Below are 19,107 nucleotides of genomic sequence, written 5' to 3'. Positions count from 1 at the left end.
TTTAGTTTTGTTCTGTATGTAAAAGATTAAGAAACATTTGGTCATTATATCTAGCTTTGAAAAGAAAGAAGGATTTTTAGCTTATAATACAAAGTATAATGAAGTCCAAGCTGGAGTGTAAAGTCAGAATTTAATCTAAACAAGAGGTGAACATTTTAAAAAGCAAGAGTTAGAAAAAATTGGTGTTTGATGTTCTGCATTCTCTTTCTCCTAATCTCCCGCAATCATAATGAACATTTTTCTAAAAAAATCAAGACTGGCTTTTTGCTGGGAACTTTAAGACGAAGTTTCTTCCAGCCAAAGGTAAAATCTTCAGATGAAAAATTGATTTACTTTGAAATCAGTAACAGACAGTCTACTCATTTTAGTAGAGACAAAAATTCATCCTGTGAATATAAATGCTTCAAAACAAACTGATGGTAAGAGGCAATCTTTGATCTTATCTGAGTACCAGCTTTTTTTTTTTTTTTTTTCAGTTTGTCCTCATTTTGTTCCTTACCTTACCATTGTTTTTGTTGTTTGTATGTTCAGATGTGGGTAGAGAAGAGGAAACCTGTTTGTTCTAATTCTTCTGTTTCTGAGAAGCCATCCTAGCTCTTTCTTTGCTCAGGTCTGGATCTTTTAAGGAGTCTTGCATTTTAACCATTTGTGCATACAATCAAGCATGATAAGAATGAAATAACATAAATTTTTGCCTTTTTCCTTAGCACTGAATTGAAGAAAGATAAATTCAAACTAGGGTAGTTTGCTTGGGGTAAAAACAAAGCTGTACTGGTTATTGAGCAGCCCATGTAATTCACAAAATGAGAGGTGAAAATATGTCACAGGCATTTCATTCAACAAATTTTAAAGGAAGTGGTGAGAGGGAAGAAAAGCCAAATAGGCTGAGGTACTGAAAACATATTTTTTTTAAAGTAAAAGTGAATTGCTGCTGAAGATGTTAAGCAAAGAACTTTGAGAGATTAATATTTATATCTTAACCTAAGAAAAAAACCCTGCTATGAATTCTTTGAGACCTCATTGACACGTAATGAAGCTGAAACCTTCTGTTCCCTGATCTCTTTGCCAATGGAAGGATGGAAAGGAGAAAAGGCATTTTTCATTTTTCATAAAAATGAATTTTGTTTTCTAAGGATGTCTGCATGGTGCAGAATGAAGTTCAGCTGCCCTACACTTAGCCATGGCCCTTTAATTACCAGCCTCTGTTTGTTTTAGCAAGACTCCAGTGCCTGAACCAGCTAACTAACTTACTTGCAGCCAGCTTCAACACTTCTGTATTACATTTCACTTCACAAAGAGATATATCCTTTTTGCAGAACCCTAACCACAAGACCATCCTTCTTCCCTTTTAGGCTTCCTCCCAGAAACAATGTGAATGACATGCCCATTTTGTCACTATTAATCATTGTAAGTCTAAAAAGGGAAAAAGCAAATCAATTGCAGCACGTACTATCTGAACTTCAGCTCTGATGGAATTGCAAAGTTTTGTTGTGTGTTTAATCTAGTCCTGAGTACACAGCACCTTGGATTCCAGGTGATTTCAGCACATGCAGTTTTTAAAATACTAGTTACCACGATCTGATCTTTGTACATACTCTTATTTCTGTTAAGAGTGCCCAACAAAAAAAATCTACACTGATATAATTAAATGCTATTTCTCTAGAAGTAGCAATATTTCCACAGGACTAACTATAATCAAGACCTACTTCTAAACCTTTTTTATGATACTGATAGTATCTGTGAAATTCGGCAGTAATTTCCTAGAAAAGCAGCGATTAATGGTTAACCAGAGTGTAGTTAAAATTCTTTAGAGGAAAACGCACTCCTGTCTATAGTTGGGCAAGGAGAGCTTTTGCTTTCTCTATGTATATATATGTACATAGATGTCTATATTTACACATATATATGTATACCTATTTTCACATACATATATACATATACATATATTGAAAACAAGGAAGTGATGAAACAGCATTTCAAGAAAGAGAGGAAGAGCAAAGTCTGCCCAAGTGGAACTATGAAGTGAGCATAGTCTTTGATACTGACAAGTACTGCTGTCACAGGTATGATATTCGTAGTGCAAGATAAGTACAGGTTTTTCTCAAGTACAGATAACCACTTGTGTTATGTTAATGTGGCAAGGCCATAAGCTAGAAGCTTGTCAAGTCTTGAGTTATTAAGTCAAAGTGCTGCTGTTCTAAAAGTGTAAGGATGTCTAAAGACCTTGCAACTGAAGCCATAACAATGAGAAATCTTGAATGCAAAGTGACTACAAAGGAAATGAAACTCAAAACATTTCAGAGAATCTTTAAATGAAGAATAGAATATTCAAAGGTCAGGAAATTACCCCTACATTTACCTTCACGGTATGAATGCTTCCAAACTAAATGGAGTTAGCAATGGTTTATTTCCATTTTCTTTGTTATAATGCTATTGAATCAACTTCTGTACATAAATTAAGGATCAAGTTCATAATGCATATAAGGCAAAGCCAAGGGTGAAATCTAGCACACATTTAAAAATGACAGTGAACGGTGCCATTTCTCTTTAACAACAGTGCTGCATGGAGTTGGCAAAAGTCCTACCTTTTGATCTCAGTAATGAAAGGATGTTCACTTTTTCATTCCTCTCATTATGGTCATCATAAAACAAGCAAAGATGATAAGTAGCATTCTCGTTAATTTTCAGCTTTATGCAGTCAGGTCTTGAAAACCTCCAAGGACACAGATTGCACAGTATTTCTGGATAGCCTGTTCCACTGCTGAACAGAAAAAGCGTGGGGAATAGTTTCTCTTACATTTACTCAGAGCCAGTCTAGTTCCAAATAGTGCCCCTTGTCCCTTGCCCTCTATGACTACATTAAATAATTGGTCTCTATCTTCTTGATAACTGTGTCACAGGTATTGCAAAACTGCTGTTTGATTCCCCCAAAGTTCACTCTCTGCCAGGCTGAACAAGTCCATTTCCCTCAGTGTCTCATCATCTGGCAACCAACCCTCTTGGTGTCCCTGCACTTACTCCACAGCTGTTTGTCTATAACTTTCTGGGATTGGGAGGCCCAAAACTAAACACGTTCTACACAAAATGAGTGGTGATAGCAGGAGGATAATGACTTTTCACAATCTACTAACTACATTTCTGTTAATACAGGCCAAGATACTGTTAGCCTTTGCTGCTAGGGGACACTACTGTCCACCAAGATCTCCAGGTTCTTTTCAGCAAAGCTGTTCCCCAGCTGGAAAACTCCCAACATTTATCATTACTGGAGGTTACTCTTTCCAAAGTGGGAGCTTTTTTTATCTGTTCTTCTTGAATTTGCAGGGATGTCTTATGATAAGATTTCAATCTACAGAATCTTCATTTATACATAATACTTAAGAACAATAACAAAAATATGTCTTACTGTCAAGAAAAATTTGTAAAGTCAGGAATAAAATAAAATTGGTTTTGTACTTACAAGTGAGCATATTTGTTATAGAATCTGTTAGAGGTAACAAGAGGGGTATCAAAGCAAGTAATTCGTACCCATAAATTGAACAATATTACGTCTTTTGAAGTTTTTCTGATAGTTGTTTTAGTTTCTTAACTGTCATACCACAAATAAATTTGTGAAATGTGCCTGATTGAAACTATCATTCTGGGCTTCTCTCAATGGTTTGGAAAATGTCTTTCAGCAGTCTTCACATAGTAAGAAAACTCAGCGTAGAGGCTTTTCACAAAACAGCTTGCTTCACTTACGAAGAATACAAAAGGAAACTATGGCTGAACTTCATGTTCAGTGGAAATTTTGAGGTATGGACCACAGAACAGATTGAGGAACTTTTCTTGCTGCTATGGAAACATTGTGACATCACATAGCCACATTTTAAAATGAAAAAAAAAAACACCAAACCTCTGTCTTTAAAAGTGTTCTGGTTACTCGTAATTATTTTAATCTGCCTGCATCAGACTGCTTCCTGAGGGGTTATGTAAAGGAATGGATCACACTCCTGAAAGAGATTAGTACGGAGCCTGAATTCTTTACAGAATGAAATGCTGAGCTTGATTTATTCAGAGAGATTCTCTAGTTTAGGAGATATTCCAGCAGTACTTTTTTGTTGGTTTCTTGAAAGAACATTGTTGCAGGGATAGAATACAAGTAATTTTAATTATTTTAAGAATATTGTTAATATAATCTCCTTGGCATCTTTTCTAAGACAAACTATCCAAGCCATTTTTATGCATCATACACAGGAATATCTGAAATAAGCAAAGTTAAGGAGTAGAGGAAATAAAAAAATAAAAGATAGAATGCTGTGAAAACTGTATCAAACATGTTGCATAAAATTAACTGAAAGCTAAATGATTTTTTTCAGGTTTTGTTTTTAGTTACATTTTTCAATACCAAACCTGCAGTCATTTCTTGTTTTGGTTCCCATCACAAACTGGATTTAAAGGAATTATCTATCTTGATTTTACAAATCTGTGATGACAAAATTGACACAACACTTAAGAAGTTGCGTCAACAGTTTATTTACTTCCCAGTTAAAATTCTGCATGTAACTTTGAAACCTAAGTTTCCAGACACTGTCTACCAGAATGGAGATGCCTTACATGGATCCTTGCAAGCTGATATCCGAACCTCCAGTGAGTTTTCCTTCAATGAAGAAAGAAGACTGACATAAGACCTGATTTCCTCTTTGTTGTTGTGGCTCTTCCATGATCAATTTCCAGTTTTCAGCATCCTGCTTGTATACTGAACATGATATTACTGTAATTCCACTATCAAATCTGAATGCAAATCTACTAGGCATTCCTCCTTCCTGGAAACAAGGACCTCTTTTATGGCTTGCACGCAGTCCTATAAGGTAAAGAAGTCCAGAAAGGCTGGATATTCTTCAAGAAGGAATTCTTAATGGTGCAGGAGCAAGATGTCCCCATGTGCCAAGAGTCAAGCCCAGAGGGGAAGGCCTGCCTGGCTAAACAGAGGGCTTTGGCTGGAACTCAGGAGAAAATGAAGAGTTTGTGACCTTTGCAACAATGGGTAGGTAACTCAGGACTACAAGGGTGTCAAGAAGTTATGAATGGAGAAATTTGGAAGGACCAAAGCCCAACTAGAAGTTCATCTGGCTACTGCTCTAAAAGCCAATAAAAATGTTTCTATAACAACTACATCAGGAACAAAAGGAAAGCTAAGGAGAATCTCCAGTCTTTATTCGATACTGGGGCAAGTACAGTGACAAAGGCCTTCTTCACCTCATTCTTTAGAAGCAGAACCAGTTTTTTTTCTGGGTACCAAGTCCCCTGAGCTGGAAGGGAGGCATAGGGAGCAGAATGAAGCCCCCATAATCCAAGGGGAAATAGTACAGGAAACAGCTGTGAGCCAACTCAAGTCAGCCCTCCTGGCTGACTCAGAACTGCTAATAGCTTACAGCCCATGGCTGTCCTGTTCTGTCCCAGCTAAACCAGGACATGCTGGAGAAAAGGAGGCTTTGGGGAGACATTATCATTCTTTGCAACTAGTTGAAGGGAGGTTGTTGCAAGGTGGGAGTCAGTCTCTTTTCTCAAAGTTAAAAGTGATAGACAAGAGGAAATGATCTCAGGTTGTGCCAGGGAGGGCATAGACTGGATGTTAGGAAAGAGCACTGGAACACAGCGCCCATGAGAAGTGATGATGTCACTAAACCTGGAGATATTTAAAAGACATGTAGATATACTGCTTAGGGACGTGGTTTAGTGGTGGACTTGGCAGTGCTGGGTTAACAGTCAGACTTGATGATCTTTAAGGTGATCCCAAGAGTCCATGATTTTATAATATGTCTGGGCCCCAGCGTTAAGCTGGCAACTCCAGGGCCGTTGAATAACTACTGTGATACTAAATTACACTCAGCAGTGACAGCTAACAAAACCAAGTTGTTACTGTGAGAACATTCATTCTTTGCTTTTTAAATTAGGTCTTCATTTTTGCCATAGAGAAATAAGTACTCTTTGACACTTCACCATGTCCAGTTCATGCTTTTTTTTAATTTGACATTGTTCCATGATTTCTGCCTATTCTCAAGTTTTATCGGTAATAATTTTATGTTCCATCCTAGGCTGTAGATAAAATATATGAACAGTGTATGACAAAGGAGTAACACTTTAAGAATCTTATCTAAATAGCAATTTTTGATTTCCAGAAGCTGAATTTCTCTTTTGCCTTATTAAGATTTACATACTGCAGGCAAGTACTTCTGAAAGGGTTTTTGTTTCCACATGGAGAACTCCAGTATGCAAAGTCAAAATTCAATACGTGATAATTAAAGCTGGCTTTTATTAAAGAAACCAAGTATGGAACAAACATTTAAAGACTGCAAAACAAGCAAAAAGCAGAGAACTGTACTGTGATTTGTCTTTGTATTCATGTAAGATTTTCATATCGGAAGAAAAAGCCAAAGTCTTGTATGAGTATATATATATATGTAATGTGTGGAGAATATTTGGGAAGAAATTTCAACAAAGTTGTGTGTGCTGTGTGAAGAAATGATTCTGTTAACAAAGCAGATCAATTTGTATGCATCATGAAGTCTCCTGTCATAAGTAGAACAAGGATGTTGAGGTTTTAGCATGGCTTGTGGGGGCACAACAAAGTTACATCTGTTTCTAAGATAGCACTTAGCTACAATGTGCTGGTGTGGTTAGCACAAAATATGTAGGGTGAAGAGACAAAACATTATTTGCCTGAAATGATAAGCTTACTGGGTTCTATTCTGAGCTTCATATGTCACATACAGATGCTTTGATCTGTTACCACTAGACTGCCAACTTTCCTTCCAAAATCTGTCTTTAATCAACAAAGAAGCAGATCTGCCACTACTGGCATCAACAATCTTACAAAATATTCATTATTTTATCATGACAAAAATTAGAATGTAATCTACAGGTAGGTCTGCCAGTCATTGTCTACATACAACTATGTCAGTTTCTCTTTTTTTGTATGCTGCTTCAGCTGTTTTGATACTTACTTGTTTTCTACCTCATTAGGAGTATCAGCAAATCATAGAATCACTAAGGCTGGAAGTACAGAAGAGTACAACCATAACCCAACTACTATGACCACTAAACCATGTCCTGAAGAGCTATGTCTACACACTTCTTGAACACCTCCAGGGATGGCAACTCCACTACCTCTGTGGGCAGCCTGTTCCAATGCCTCACCACTCTTTCAGTAGTTTTCCCTAATGTCCAATCTTAACCTCCCCTGGTTTAGACCCCTGCTTAAACCCATTCCCTCTCATCCTATAGCTAGTTATTTGGGAGAAGAGACCAACACCAGCCTCACTACAAGCTCCTTTCAGGTAGCTGTAGAGAGCAAAAGGACCTCCCCTTAGCCTTCTCTTCTCCAGACTAAACAACCCCAGTTTTGTCACCTGCTGCTCGTATGACAAGTCCTCCAAACCCCTCACCAGCCTCATTGCTCTTCTCTGGATATGCTCCAGGACCTCAAGATCTTATACTGTGGTGCCCAGAACTGGACATAGTACGCAAGCTGTGGCCTCACCAGGGCTGAGTGCAGCAACACATCAGTTATGTACTCCTCCTGGACACACTGTTTTTGATATAGGCCAGGATGCTGCTGGCCTTGGCCACCTGGGCACACTGCTGGCTCATGTTCAGCCAGCTGTCCACCATGTTGTAAGAATGTATACTTGTAATATGGATGTATTTAAAATATAGAAGGTTTCTGTGCAGATAGTACTTCTTAATAAAGGGCATACGTCTGTGGTTCCCTGTGAGTTAGCTGACCATCTTAAACTTTTCATTTTTTAAATCTGGAAAGCAGTTTGAGTACTTTACTGAATCAAACCAGGGAAAAGAAGCTTTAAATGTTTTACATAATTGTTATCACACTACTGCCAAGTGCAGAACAAAACCCACCCCAGAATAACTGAGCACTGTTCAGCTCAGTAAGACAATGTGGAATGCACAAGGCTTGCTAAAATCCTGAGCAGCTGAAAGACTGCAAATTATAAGGTATATGGAGTTCAGACAATCACAGTTACCTACTTGCTGTGTTCAGAAAACATTTACCTGAGGATTAGAAGAAGGAGTGGTGTAGTAGACTGAGGCTTTATTACATATTTCAGTGTTGAATTCCAGAATAATTATGTTAAAATTTTCCATGAAAAAATAGTTCCTGCCATCTTACAGTTAGCCATCGCTAGCCAGGAGAGAATGGAAAGGCTGAATAAAATTGCAAGGCAACACAAACATCCTATTAACAAGACAATTACATCTACGGGTTCCTTTCAACCCCAAACATTCAATGATTCTATCATTAGTTGGAGTATTTTGATGTTCTGTAGATCATTCTCCTTGGAGAATGTAACAGTCTGGAGGGAATAGGAGGTAATGATTTCAGAAGAGGCAGCTTCTGATTCTTGTTTGAGCTGTTGTATTTTAAGTAAATAAATGTTCACTGGGCCAGAACAAATGAGTGATTGCCTTTATACACCAGTGACTAGGGCACTTGCTTGGGAAATATGAGTCAGACTAAAGCTGTGGCCTCAAAGGTTACTTATAGAAAGTGGAACATCTCCAGCCTGTCCTTTAACTTTTAGCAGTTTAGGTAGATTGCATGTTACGTAGAGGCATTTGAATACCAGTTCTAAATCAGGCTAATAAGGAACAACTTGACATATTAGGAGAACAGGAGGACTCAGTACTGCAAGGTCATCTAGTCCAAACCTCCTGCAGTGAACATGGGCATCTTCAACTAGATCAGAGCCCAATCCAACCTGTTACCATTCTATAATTCTATGATTTTTGCAGTTTCCTAAACTCCAAAGCGCATATGGCTGTAGAGGTACAGGCCTGAAGGTGGGCATAGCATGTTTCTGGGGAAAGCAATGGCAACATGGAAATAGTATCTGCCATCTGCAGAAGAAACACGAGGTATGCTCAGAGGTAGTGTAAAGTAACAGACCAAAGAGAAAAGGGCAAGAACTGAGCGCATGTTAGCAGATCTCACCAATGATGCCCAAGGAGGTCCTAGTGTGAGCAAGTAGGAACCATCAACATTAACTTCCTCTCCCTTTAATATTGTTCGTAATGCTGAGGACTTTTTTTCTGTCATTTTCAATCCTTTATTTTCTGTCACTTAAATCAGAGCACTACTCCCAAGGAAAGGGCTGGTACAAGGCACTGCTGCCTTCCACCAGCAGAACCAAAGCAGAGAGAGAGGCTGCTGGCTCTCCTCCTACAGGCACCTGAGTCTCCTCCCATGTTCTGCCCTCTCCCACCCCCTTCCACCCCCCGCCCCGTCCCCGTTCCGTGTAGAACCGCCCCCCCCAACCCGTCGCCTGCTGTTCCCCCACCTCTCCGAACAGCAATTCCCACGGTGGGTGCACCGTGTCCCGAGTCTTGTGTCCCGGTAACAGGGCACTGCTGCAGCAGACTGCAGGCTCTGTACGGAGTTTGCGAGGCTTCTGGCAGGAGCAGGTTGCAGGGCACAGTGTACCAGAGCAGAAAAGAAAGCAGCACGGGTGGAGACAGCAACGCCAGATGCGTTGTTAGTAATACTGGGACCTTTGCTGCACTTTTCAAGTATTTATTGCGTAATATTATTGCAAAACAACAACATTTAGGGGCTGGGATCACCTAGGGACTGGCCTGAGCCCCAGCTGCTGGCCCGGCCAGCCCCTGAGGCAGCCTCCCGGTGTCACTGCCGGTGACCTGGCCTCTTGTGGGGCCGGGAAGGGTTCTCAGGACTGCTGGACCTCCTCCACAGCCTCTTCTGGATCCTCTTCTGGCTCTTCTCGCTCCCTATTGGTGGGACCGGCGGCTGAGGGAATGCTGCTGGGACCCCCCGGTAGGTCTGAGCTGGGGGCAGAGGACCATCCTCAGGAGGTGGTGGGGCTGCCCTCCCATTCCTCAGCAGCATCGGCGCCCCCGAGGCCCACCCAGCGTCGAGCCTCCCTCCTGCACAGGAGCGTGACAGCGTCAATGAGGCAGTGAACAAACCTCCTTGTGCGGCTGCCCAGGGCACCCTGCAGCACCTGGATCAGAGCCTCCTCATGCAGGCCAAAGTAGTGCAGGCTGGTGAGGATAAAGCCCTGCACCAATTCTGCTTGGCATCCTCAATGATCTGCAGCAGCTCCTGACACAGCCAGGGCAGCAGGGGATGGAGGGCGGTGGGGTACTGCTGGAAGATGAATGCCCAGGTGTACACATGGAAGCCTCCCACTGGACCCATGGGCAGTGGCCTTGGGCCTGCTGGCTGGGCAGCTGCAGGGGAATAGAGGCCCTGGACAGCTGGGTGGCCAGGAGCAGCTTCTGCTGACCTGTGGGCTGCAGGTGGTGTGATGGCATGCTGCCTAAAGTCATCATCTGCCTGCAATGAGTGCAAGATGGACCTCACCCTCCCCTTGCAGAGGGGGCACTCAGGCTTGCTCTCAGCCCACCGCAGGATGCATGGGTAGCAGAATTGGTGGAGGCATGGCACCACGTAGCTGGCCTCCTCCCAGCTGTCCAGGCATGCTGAACAGCAGTTCTGCAGTTCTGTGGCTGTAGTCTCCGTGTCCTGCAGTGGGTTATGGGCAGCTGGGGATGTTGACCCCCTCCCTGTCACTGGCATTGCAGCAGCGGATGTCATGCTGGAATGGAAAGAGAAGCCACCATCATTTGCTAGTCCAGGGAGGGGTGCAAGACATGTCCAGGCCCCTCAATAAGGAAACTCTCTCAGCTCCTAAGCATCTAAGGGTGAGGTTCCCCAACCCAGCTCACCTCTGCTGCTGTAAGCCTGCCTCCTGGATGACCTGGCTGCCTGAACCAAGCAGGGCTGGGGAAAACTCTCTGGTGGCTCTGAGGTCAGACACCAAGAGCTGCAACAAACAACTCCTTGAGCCCAACACCAGAACCAAAGACCTTGCTCAACGCTCCAAACTTCACAGTCTTGCTCAGAGTGCAGACATGAGCCAGCCAGGTGAGACTGAGCACCCAGAGATAAGCAGTGAGGGGATACATGGTCACAATACATCACTGTTTGGAGATGTTACAGTCCATCCCTCAGAGACATCAGAGCCTGTTATAGAATCATAGAATTCAACAGGTTGGAAGGGACCAGCCCCCCTTGGATTGAGCAGTGACATCTTTAACAAGGTCAGGTTGCTTACAGCCCCATCATGTCTGACCTTCAACGTCTCCAAGGAATGGGGCATCCAGCTACCTCTCTGGGCAACTTGCCCTCATTGTGAGGAACTTGCTCCTAATGTCCAGCCTAAATCTGCTCTATTCTGGTTTAAAACCATTGCCTCTCATCCTATTGCTATATGCCCTTGGAAACAGTCCCTCCCCAGCTTTCTTGTAGGTCCCCTTCAGATATTGAAATACTGCTATAAGGTCTCCCCAGAGCCTTGTCTGGCCTGAACAGCCCCAGCTCTCTCATCCTGCCTTTGCAGAAGAGGTACTCCAGCCTTCTGATCATCTTCATGTCCTTTCTCTGGACCCGCTCCAGAAGGTCCATGTCCTTCCTGTGTTGAGGACTCCAAAGCTCCAAAGTGAGATCTCACCAGAGCTGAGGGGCACAATCACCTCTCTCAATCTGCTGGCCACACTGGATACAGTGTGCCTGCTGGGCTTCAAGTCAACATTGCTGGCTCATGTCCAGCTTCTTGTTGAACAGTACTTCCAGGTTCTTTTCTACAGGGCTGTTCTTGATCTTATCATCCCCCAGCCTGTATTGGTATCAGGACTGGCCTGACTCAGGTGTAGGATCTTACACTTTACCTTATTTAACCTCGTAAGATTCAGCTGAGCCAACCCTTCCAGCCTGTCTAGGCCTCTCTGAACGGCATCCTGTCCTTCAATCATGACAACTGCACTGCTGCTGAGGATGCACTCAATCTCTGTCTATATCATGGATGAAGATATTGAACAACAGTGGTCCCACTATTGATGCCTGAGGGGCATCACTTGTCAACTGTCTGCATCCGAACATCAAGCTGTCGACCACTACCCTCTGGATATGACCATCTAACCAATTCCTTGTCCCCTGAACTGTTCACCCATCGAATCCCTATCTCTCCAGTTTAGAGAGAAGACCTTGGAGGGTAGGGGGATAGGGGAGTGGGGGAAACTATGTCAAAGGCTTTACACAAGTTTGGAGAGAAAACATTTGTTGGTATTCTGTTGTCCACTGATGTAGTCACTCCACTGTAAAAAGCCACTAGGTTGGTGAGGCAGGACTTGCTCTCGGTGAAGCAATGCTGGCTGTCTCAAATCACCTGCCTGTCCTCCATGTGCCTTATCAGAGCTTCTAGGAGGATCTATTCCATGTTCTTTGCAGCCACAGAGCTAAGGCTGAGGGGTTGGTAATTTCCAGGGTCCTTTTTATTACCCTTCTTAAAAATGAGCACAAGATTTTCCTTCTTCCAATCTCCAGGGACTTTACCTGACTGCCAGGACTTTTCAAATATTGTGGAGAGTGGGTTGGCAACTACATCAGTCAGTTCCCTCAGGACTCTGGGTTTCATCTCATCAGGACCCATAGACTTGTGTGTGTTTAGGTTCCTCAGGTGGTCCCAAACCTGTTCTTATCTTACAGTGGGAGGGACTTTACCTTCCTGGTCCTCACCTAGTGGTCCTTCAACTTCGGAGGGGTGAGGAGCAAGGCTGCCAGTGAAAACAGAGGAAAAAAAGTTATTGAGTACTTTAGCCTTCTCCTCATCTCTCCACTCTTGTTCATCAAACAGGGAACACTTTCTTTAACCTTCCTCTGCTAGTTGAGGTACTGGTATTCTTGTTATTCTTTGCATCCCTTGCCAAGTTCAGCTCCAGCTGTGCCTTGGCTTTCCTGACCTCATCCCTGCACAACTGGGCAGCGTTCATATATTCCTCCTAGGCTACCTGTCCCTCCTTCCACTGTCTTTGCAGTTCCCTCTTGCTCTTCATTTTGACCAGCAGGTCCTGACTCAGCCACACCGTTCTCTTTGCTTCCTTGCATGATTTCTTACACCTGAGCACTGAGAGTTCTTGTGCTGTATGGAAAGCAACCATAAAGATCTGCCAGCTCTCTTCTGCTCTCCTGCCCCTGAAGACCATTTCCCAGGAGGTCCTACTGACAAACTCCTTGAAGGGCTGAAAGTTTGCTTTCCTAAAATTCAGAGTCCTGACTGTACTCCTCACCTCTCCCATATCCCTTAGGACTGTGAACTCCTCCAGTGCATGATCAGAGGCTGTCTCTGATCTTGACATCACTGATGAGCTCACTTGCATTCATGACCATCTGGTCCAGTATTGCATCCCCTTGGGATGGCATATTCTGTTTTTTGCCAATTATAAATGGAGACACTATATCAGCTCTATTTTAGTTCAGAAAATAGCTTAATTTTAATTAGAGGCATCATAAGGTTGTTTCATATGAACTACCCATAAGCTTCCTTGCTTTGTTTCATTTTTTTAATGTAGAGTTACAGAAGATTGCAATAGGATTTTGTTCTCACAACAATAAGCAAACAATCCTTTCCCATGTAATGGAGAACTGGAGATTGAAGACATTCCTTATGAGCTTAAAAGTTTTCTTCGTGAACAACACATTTTCATGCATAGCTGTCTTTACATGTGGTGCTTTTTTTCAGTAGCTGACTATGTTTGGATTTTTGGAGAAAGATTTTGATATCCTGTGAAAAAGAAAATTAAACGTTAAAGGGTCATTTCTTTCTGCAATCTAATCTACTTTAAAACTTGTAATAATAATGGGGTGAACTTTCTGACTACTAAATAGAACATTGTGATGAAACCCCAACTTCAGTGGAGAAACATTACTATAAATTAGGTAATCCATAGATTACATGTAATGTTTTCCAGAAGGGTGCTGCAAACAATGCTGTCATTCAGCTTGCACACTACGTATGCTCAGCACAGTGATGAAAAAGTGAACGTACAGGGACAATTGTGGAAAGAACATTCTTCATGGCAAATTACAGACAAGTCCTTGATGTATCACAAATATCACTGAGATGATGTTTTCATGTTATCCACACAACACCATTGCTTTCACCAGTTTTACAAAGCTACAGCATGATAAAATGAAGTCCTTAAAGGAAGCAGTAATCTTACGCATTGGCTTAAATTTATCAGTAAAGACAGGTATTAAGACTGCTGTTTAAATCACTAAATATTATTCAGCATATACAGAGGCAAATTCTTCAATATAGTTTCTTTCTTTGTATGTCATATTTCAGGCTGAATTTGAACAACACTTAAAGGAAATAGAAATTAAAGTCACTAATATGTGGAATGATACATACTTGCATTTAGCTTTTTTTTTCTTTTCTTTTTTTTCCTCTAGTTCTGCATTTTTATAACACATTGGCTGATTTGTTGATCTTCAATAGTTTTGTATTAGAACAATCTTCTCTGTTTCAAATTTCAGCAATACTATCCATTGTCTAAGTGTGTGTTGAATGTTTAATACAAAAATAAAAAGTAATTTAACTTTCTAATATTTTTTGGTATTGTCAGTGAACACATTTTTCCATTAGAAGAAATATTAACAGAGACTTTATAAAATATACTAGTTTAAAATCATATAGGTACTCCAATATGGATTTTGTGCATATTTTGAAGACACAGCCCTTTTTCAAAAGCAGAAACTGCCTTTTATAATGATGCCACATATGCCATGCTAAGTATCAGGAACATTTAAGTGAATACAGAATAACGATGCTTAAAGATAACTCTACCAGTCCTTTGTTTTAGAAGACAGTGATAATTTTTATCTTTAACTCTAAGAAAGGGTTCAGTTTAAGGAGGCCTTTTTCAGCACACTGAGTCAGAAAAAAGAGTTTCAATTTGTTTGAGAAAAGTGCATGTTGACATGTAGCACGTTAATAGAATCTCCATCAAGTTCATTATCCCTGTTACCATTACCCCATGAACCAGAGGAGGATCTCAGTAAACTATGGTGTTTCTGGTGTGGTAAAATGTGAATTTTGTTATGGAACTCCAAATATAAAGTACAACTCTGTTTTCCTGTAAAAAGTAAGTTTGAGAAAGCTACTGCTGATCACTATGAAGCAATTGATATGCAGAGGCACATCCAATACTGTCATTGTGTTCAACCCTGTGAGAGGTGGAAATTTTATGCTCTATCAAATGCCACAGAAGTGTATGTTAAATATCAGCCTGAAAGGAAAAATGGTATGGTTGAAAGTTACAATCTGATACAGAAAAGAGGGTGACAGAACAACCTGTAAGCATGTGTTAGGAATGGAACAAAGCTTCCTCTGAATAGATTTTGTTTATGTAACTACCAGTTTTGCACAATAAACCCAAACCTCAAAGTACTAGACAAATAGTACTCCAAAAGATTTACTATGTTTGTGTTCAATGAAGCAAACTTAATCTTTTTGTTACACGAATAGGTATTTTTATCAATTTTTAATACAAGAAAGAGTATTTTTCATGTATATTGCATTTTATAAGATTTTTTTTAAATGGAATATATGATAGAAGAATAACATAGGTCTCCTTTATAAACTAGATATTTAAACAATCCGTTAATTTTTCCTTCTCTAGCATGCTGGGACAGTGAGACGATGAGAGCCAGAAGGCAAATGACCTCAAGGCTGGGCATGACTATGGTGGTTCCTCTTGTTCCCTCAAGGGCTGCCTCCTTAGTTTAGTCTCTCAAATGCCTGTACACCAATGCACTCAGTGTGGGGAATAAACAGGAAGAACCAGAGGCCTGGATGTGTGGGTCACAAGGCCATGGTCTGGCTGCAGTCACAGAGGTGTGGTGGGATACCTGGCATGACTGGAATGTTGTCATGGATGGCTATGTGCTGCTTAGGAAAGAGACCAGCAAGGTGAGGTGGTGGGGTTGCTCTTTATTTATGAGAGCAACTGGAACGTATGGTGGTCTGCCTAGAGGGGGATGATGAACATGCTGAAGGCTTATTAGTAAGAATTAAGGGGCAGGCTAATATGGGCAATACTGTTGTGGGTGTTTACTACAGACTGACAGACTAGGAAGAGGAAGTCAATAAGGCCTTCTACAGACAGCTGGAAATAGCCTCAAGAACACATCCCCTGGTGCTCATGGGTGACTTCAACCAGCCTGGTATTTACTGTAAAGGCCACACAGTGAAGCACACACAGTCCAAAAGATTCCTGCAGTACACTAACTTTCCCATGCAGGTGGTTGAGGATCCGATCAGGAGGTGTGCTGCTGGATCTTGTACTAATGAACAAAGAACGTAGGGCTAGGGAAGTAAAGGCAGGGGGCAGCACTGGCTGTAGTGACCATGAGATGGTGGAGTTCGGATTCATATGAGGAAGAATCATAGAATAATTTGGGTTGGAAAGGACCTCCAATGTTCATCTAGTCTGCAGTGAGCAGGGGCATCCTCCACTAGATCAGGTTGCCCAGAGCCTCGTTGAGCTTCACTCTGAATATCTCCAGTGATGGGGCCTCAACTACCTCCCTGGGCAACCTGTTCCAGTGTTTCACCACCCTCATGGTAAAGAACTTCTTCCTAACATCCAGTCTTCTCTTATTTCAAACCATTGCCCCTTTTGCTACCTCTACAGACCTTTGTAAACAGTCTCTCTGCAGCCTTCTTGTAAGCCCCCTTCAAGAACTGCAAGGTCACTATTAGGTCTCCCTGGAGCCTTGTCTTCTCCAGGCTGAACAAATCCAGCTCACTCAGCCTGGCCTCACATGAAAGGTGCTCCAGTCTCCCAGCCATCTTTGTGGCCCTCTTCTGGAGCCCTCCTTCAGGTTCATGTGCTTACTGTTTTGAGTTGTTGGCTCATGTCCAGCTTCTTATCCACCAGCACACCCAAGTCCTTTTGCTCAGGGCTTCTTTCTATCACCTCATGCCTCAGCCTGTATTGATAATGAGCATTGTGCGGACTGAGGTTCACGACCTTGTACTTGGTCTTGTTGAACTTCTTGAGGTTCACCTGGGCCCACCTCTCCAGCTTCTCCAGGTCCCTCTGGATGACATCCTGTCCCTCTGGCCTATCAACAGCACCACTCAGCTTGGTGTCATCTCTAAACCTGCTGATGGTGCACTCATTCCCACTGTCTATGTCATTGATAAAAATATTAAACAGTACTCGTCCCTGAGGGACATCACTTGTCACCAATCTCGATCTGGACTTTGAGCCACTGAGGACTACTCTCTGGCTGTGACCATTCAGCTAGTTCCTTATCCACTGAACAATCCACCAATCAAATCCATATCTCTCCCACTTAGTGAGTAGGATGTTGTTGGAGACATGTCAGAAGCCTTGCAGAAGTCCACATAGATGACATCCGTAAGTTGTTCCTTGCCCACTCATATCACTCCATCATACAAGGCCACTAGGATCATCAGGCAGGATTTGCCCTTAGTGAAGCCATGTTGGCTATATTTGATCACCTCCCTGGCCCCCATGTGCCTTATCCGAACTTCTAGGAGAATCTGCTCCATGATCTTCCCAGGTGCTGAGCTGAGGCTGACAAGTTGATAGTTCCCAGGGTCCTCCTTTCTCCCCTTTTTAAGAATGGGCACAATGTTTCCCTTCTTCCAGGACTTCTCAAGTACTATGGAGAGTGGCTTTACATCAGCCATTTCTCCCGAGACTCTGGGGTGCATCTCATCAGGTCCCATAGACTTTTGTATGTTTGGATTCCTCAGGTGGTCACAGACCTGATCTTCACATACAGTGTGAGGGACTTCATTGCTCTTATCCCCACCTTGTGGTTTTTTAACTTGGGAGATGTTGGAAGAGAGATTCCCAGTGAAGACTGAGAAAAAAGTTGTTGAGAGCTTCAGCCTTCTCCTTGTCTGCTCACCATTCTTGCTCTTCAAGGGGTGCACGATTTCTTTAACCTTCCTTTTTTCATTGATGTACCTGTAGAAGCCCTTCTTGTTATTCTTTGCATCCCTTTCCCAGTTCAGGTCCAACCATGCCCTGGCCTTCCTGACCTCATCCCTGTAACTGGGCAACATCCCTATACTCTTCCCAGGGTACCTGCCCCTGCTTCCACTGCCTGTGCAGCTCCTTCTTGTCTTTGAGCCTGACTAGTGGGTCTCAACTGAGCCAGGCTGGTTGTTTCCCTTTCTTGCTAGATTTCCTACGCATGGGAAGAATATCTTATTTTCTATGGGACATGTCCTTAAAGATCTGCCAGTAAAGAACCAGGACAATAAGTAGAATTGCAAGCCTGGACTTCAAGAGGGCTCACCTTGTCCTCTTCAAAGATGTATGTGGAGGAATCCCATGGGCTAGGATTCTAGAGGGTAGGGGAGCCCAAGAGATCTGGTTCATAAACACCGCTTTCACCAACCTCAAAGTCAGTGCATTCCTTGAATGGGATGAAAGAAGGGACACTTGAGAGGATTATAGGTATGTTGTCAGGAAATGCAACAAGGAAGGCCAAAGCCCTCTTGGAATTAAATCTGGAAAAGGAAGTAAAAGGAAGACCAGGGAAAATGTGGGCCCACTGCTGAATGAGGAGGGAGCCCTGGTGACAGAGAATGCAGGGAAGGCAGAGTCACTGAATGCCTTCTTTGCTTCAGTCTTTACTGCTAAGATCAGCCTTTCGGAATCCCAGATCCTGGAGGTGAAAGAGGATGTCTGGAAGACTCTCCCTTGGTTGATGAGGACTTGGTTGGAGATCATTTGGGCAAACTGAACACCCACAACTCCACAGGCCCTGATAGGATGCACCCATGAGTGCTGAGGGAGCTGGCTGATGTTGTTGCTGTGCCACTCACTGTCATTTTCAAAAGATCTTGGAGAATTGGGAAGATGCCTGAGAACTGGAGGAAAGCCAGTGTCACTCCAGTCTTCAAAAAGGGCATGAAGGAGCACCTAAGAAACTACAGGCCAGTCAGCCTTACCTCCATCCCTGGAAAGGTAAAGGAGCAGCTCATTCTGGAGGTGATCTTTAGAGCACATGGAAGAAAAGAAAATTATCAGGAGTAATCATCATGAATTCATCAAGTGGAAATCATGCTTGATTAATATCACATTCTTCTATGATGGTGGTGACCAGCTGGATAGACGAAGAGCGAGCAGTGGATGTTTTGGACCTTGACTTCATCAAGGCTTTTGACACTATAACATCCTCATGTTTGACAATATAATATCCTC

At 42.5% G+C, this 19,107-nt stretch overlaps 1 protein-coding gene across 1 annotated transcript in view; it reads right to left on the bottom strand.

Annotated features, from left to right (window-relative positions):
- Positions 1–9,679: 9,679 nt before the first annotated feature.
- Positions 9,680–19,107, bottom strand: part of SPEF2 (sperm flagellar 2) — a 98,073-nt gene continuing 88,645 nt past the window's right edge. Inside the window, 2 exon segments of the mRNA XM_054397530.1 lie at positions 9,680–9,939; positions 12,578–12,630. Coding sequence (XP_054253505.1) covers positions 9,680–9,939; positions 12,578–12,630 — 313 coding nt within the window.

The sequence above is a fragment of the Indicator indicator genome, chromosome Z, assembly GCF_027791375.1.
Source record: "Indicator indicator isolate 239-I01 chromosome Z, UM_Iind_1.1, whole genome shotgun sequence".
In the NCBI taxonomy this organism is placed as follows: Eukaryota; Metazoa; Chordata; class Aves; order Piciformes; family Indicatoridae; genus Indicator; species Indicator indicator.
This window is presented reverse-complemented; position numbering and strand designations above follow the sequence as displayed.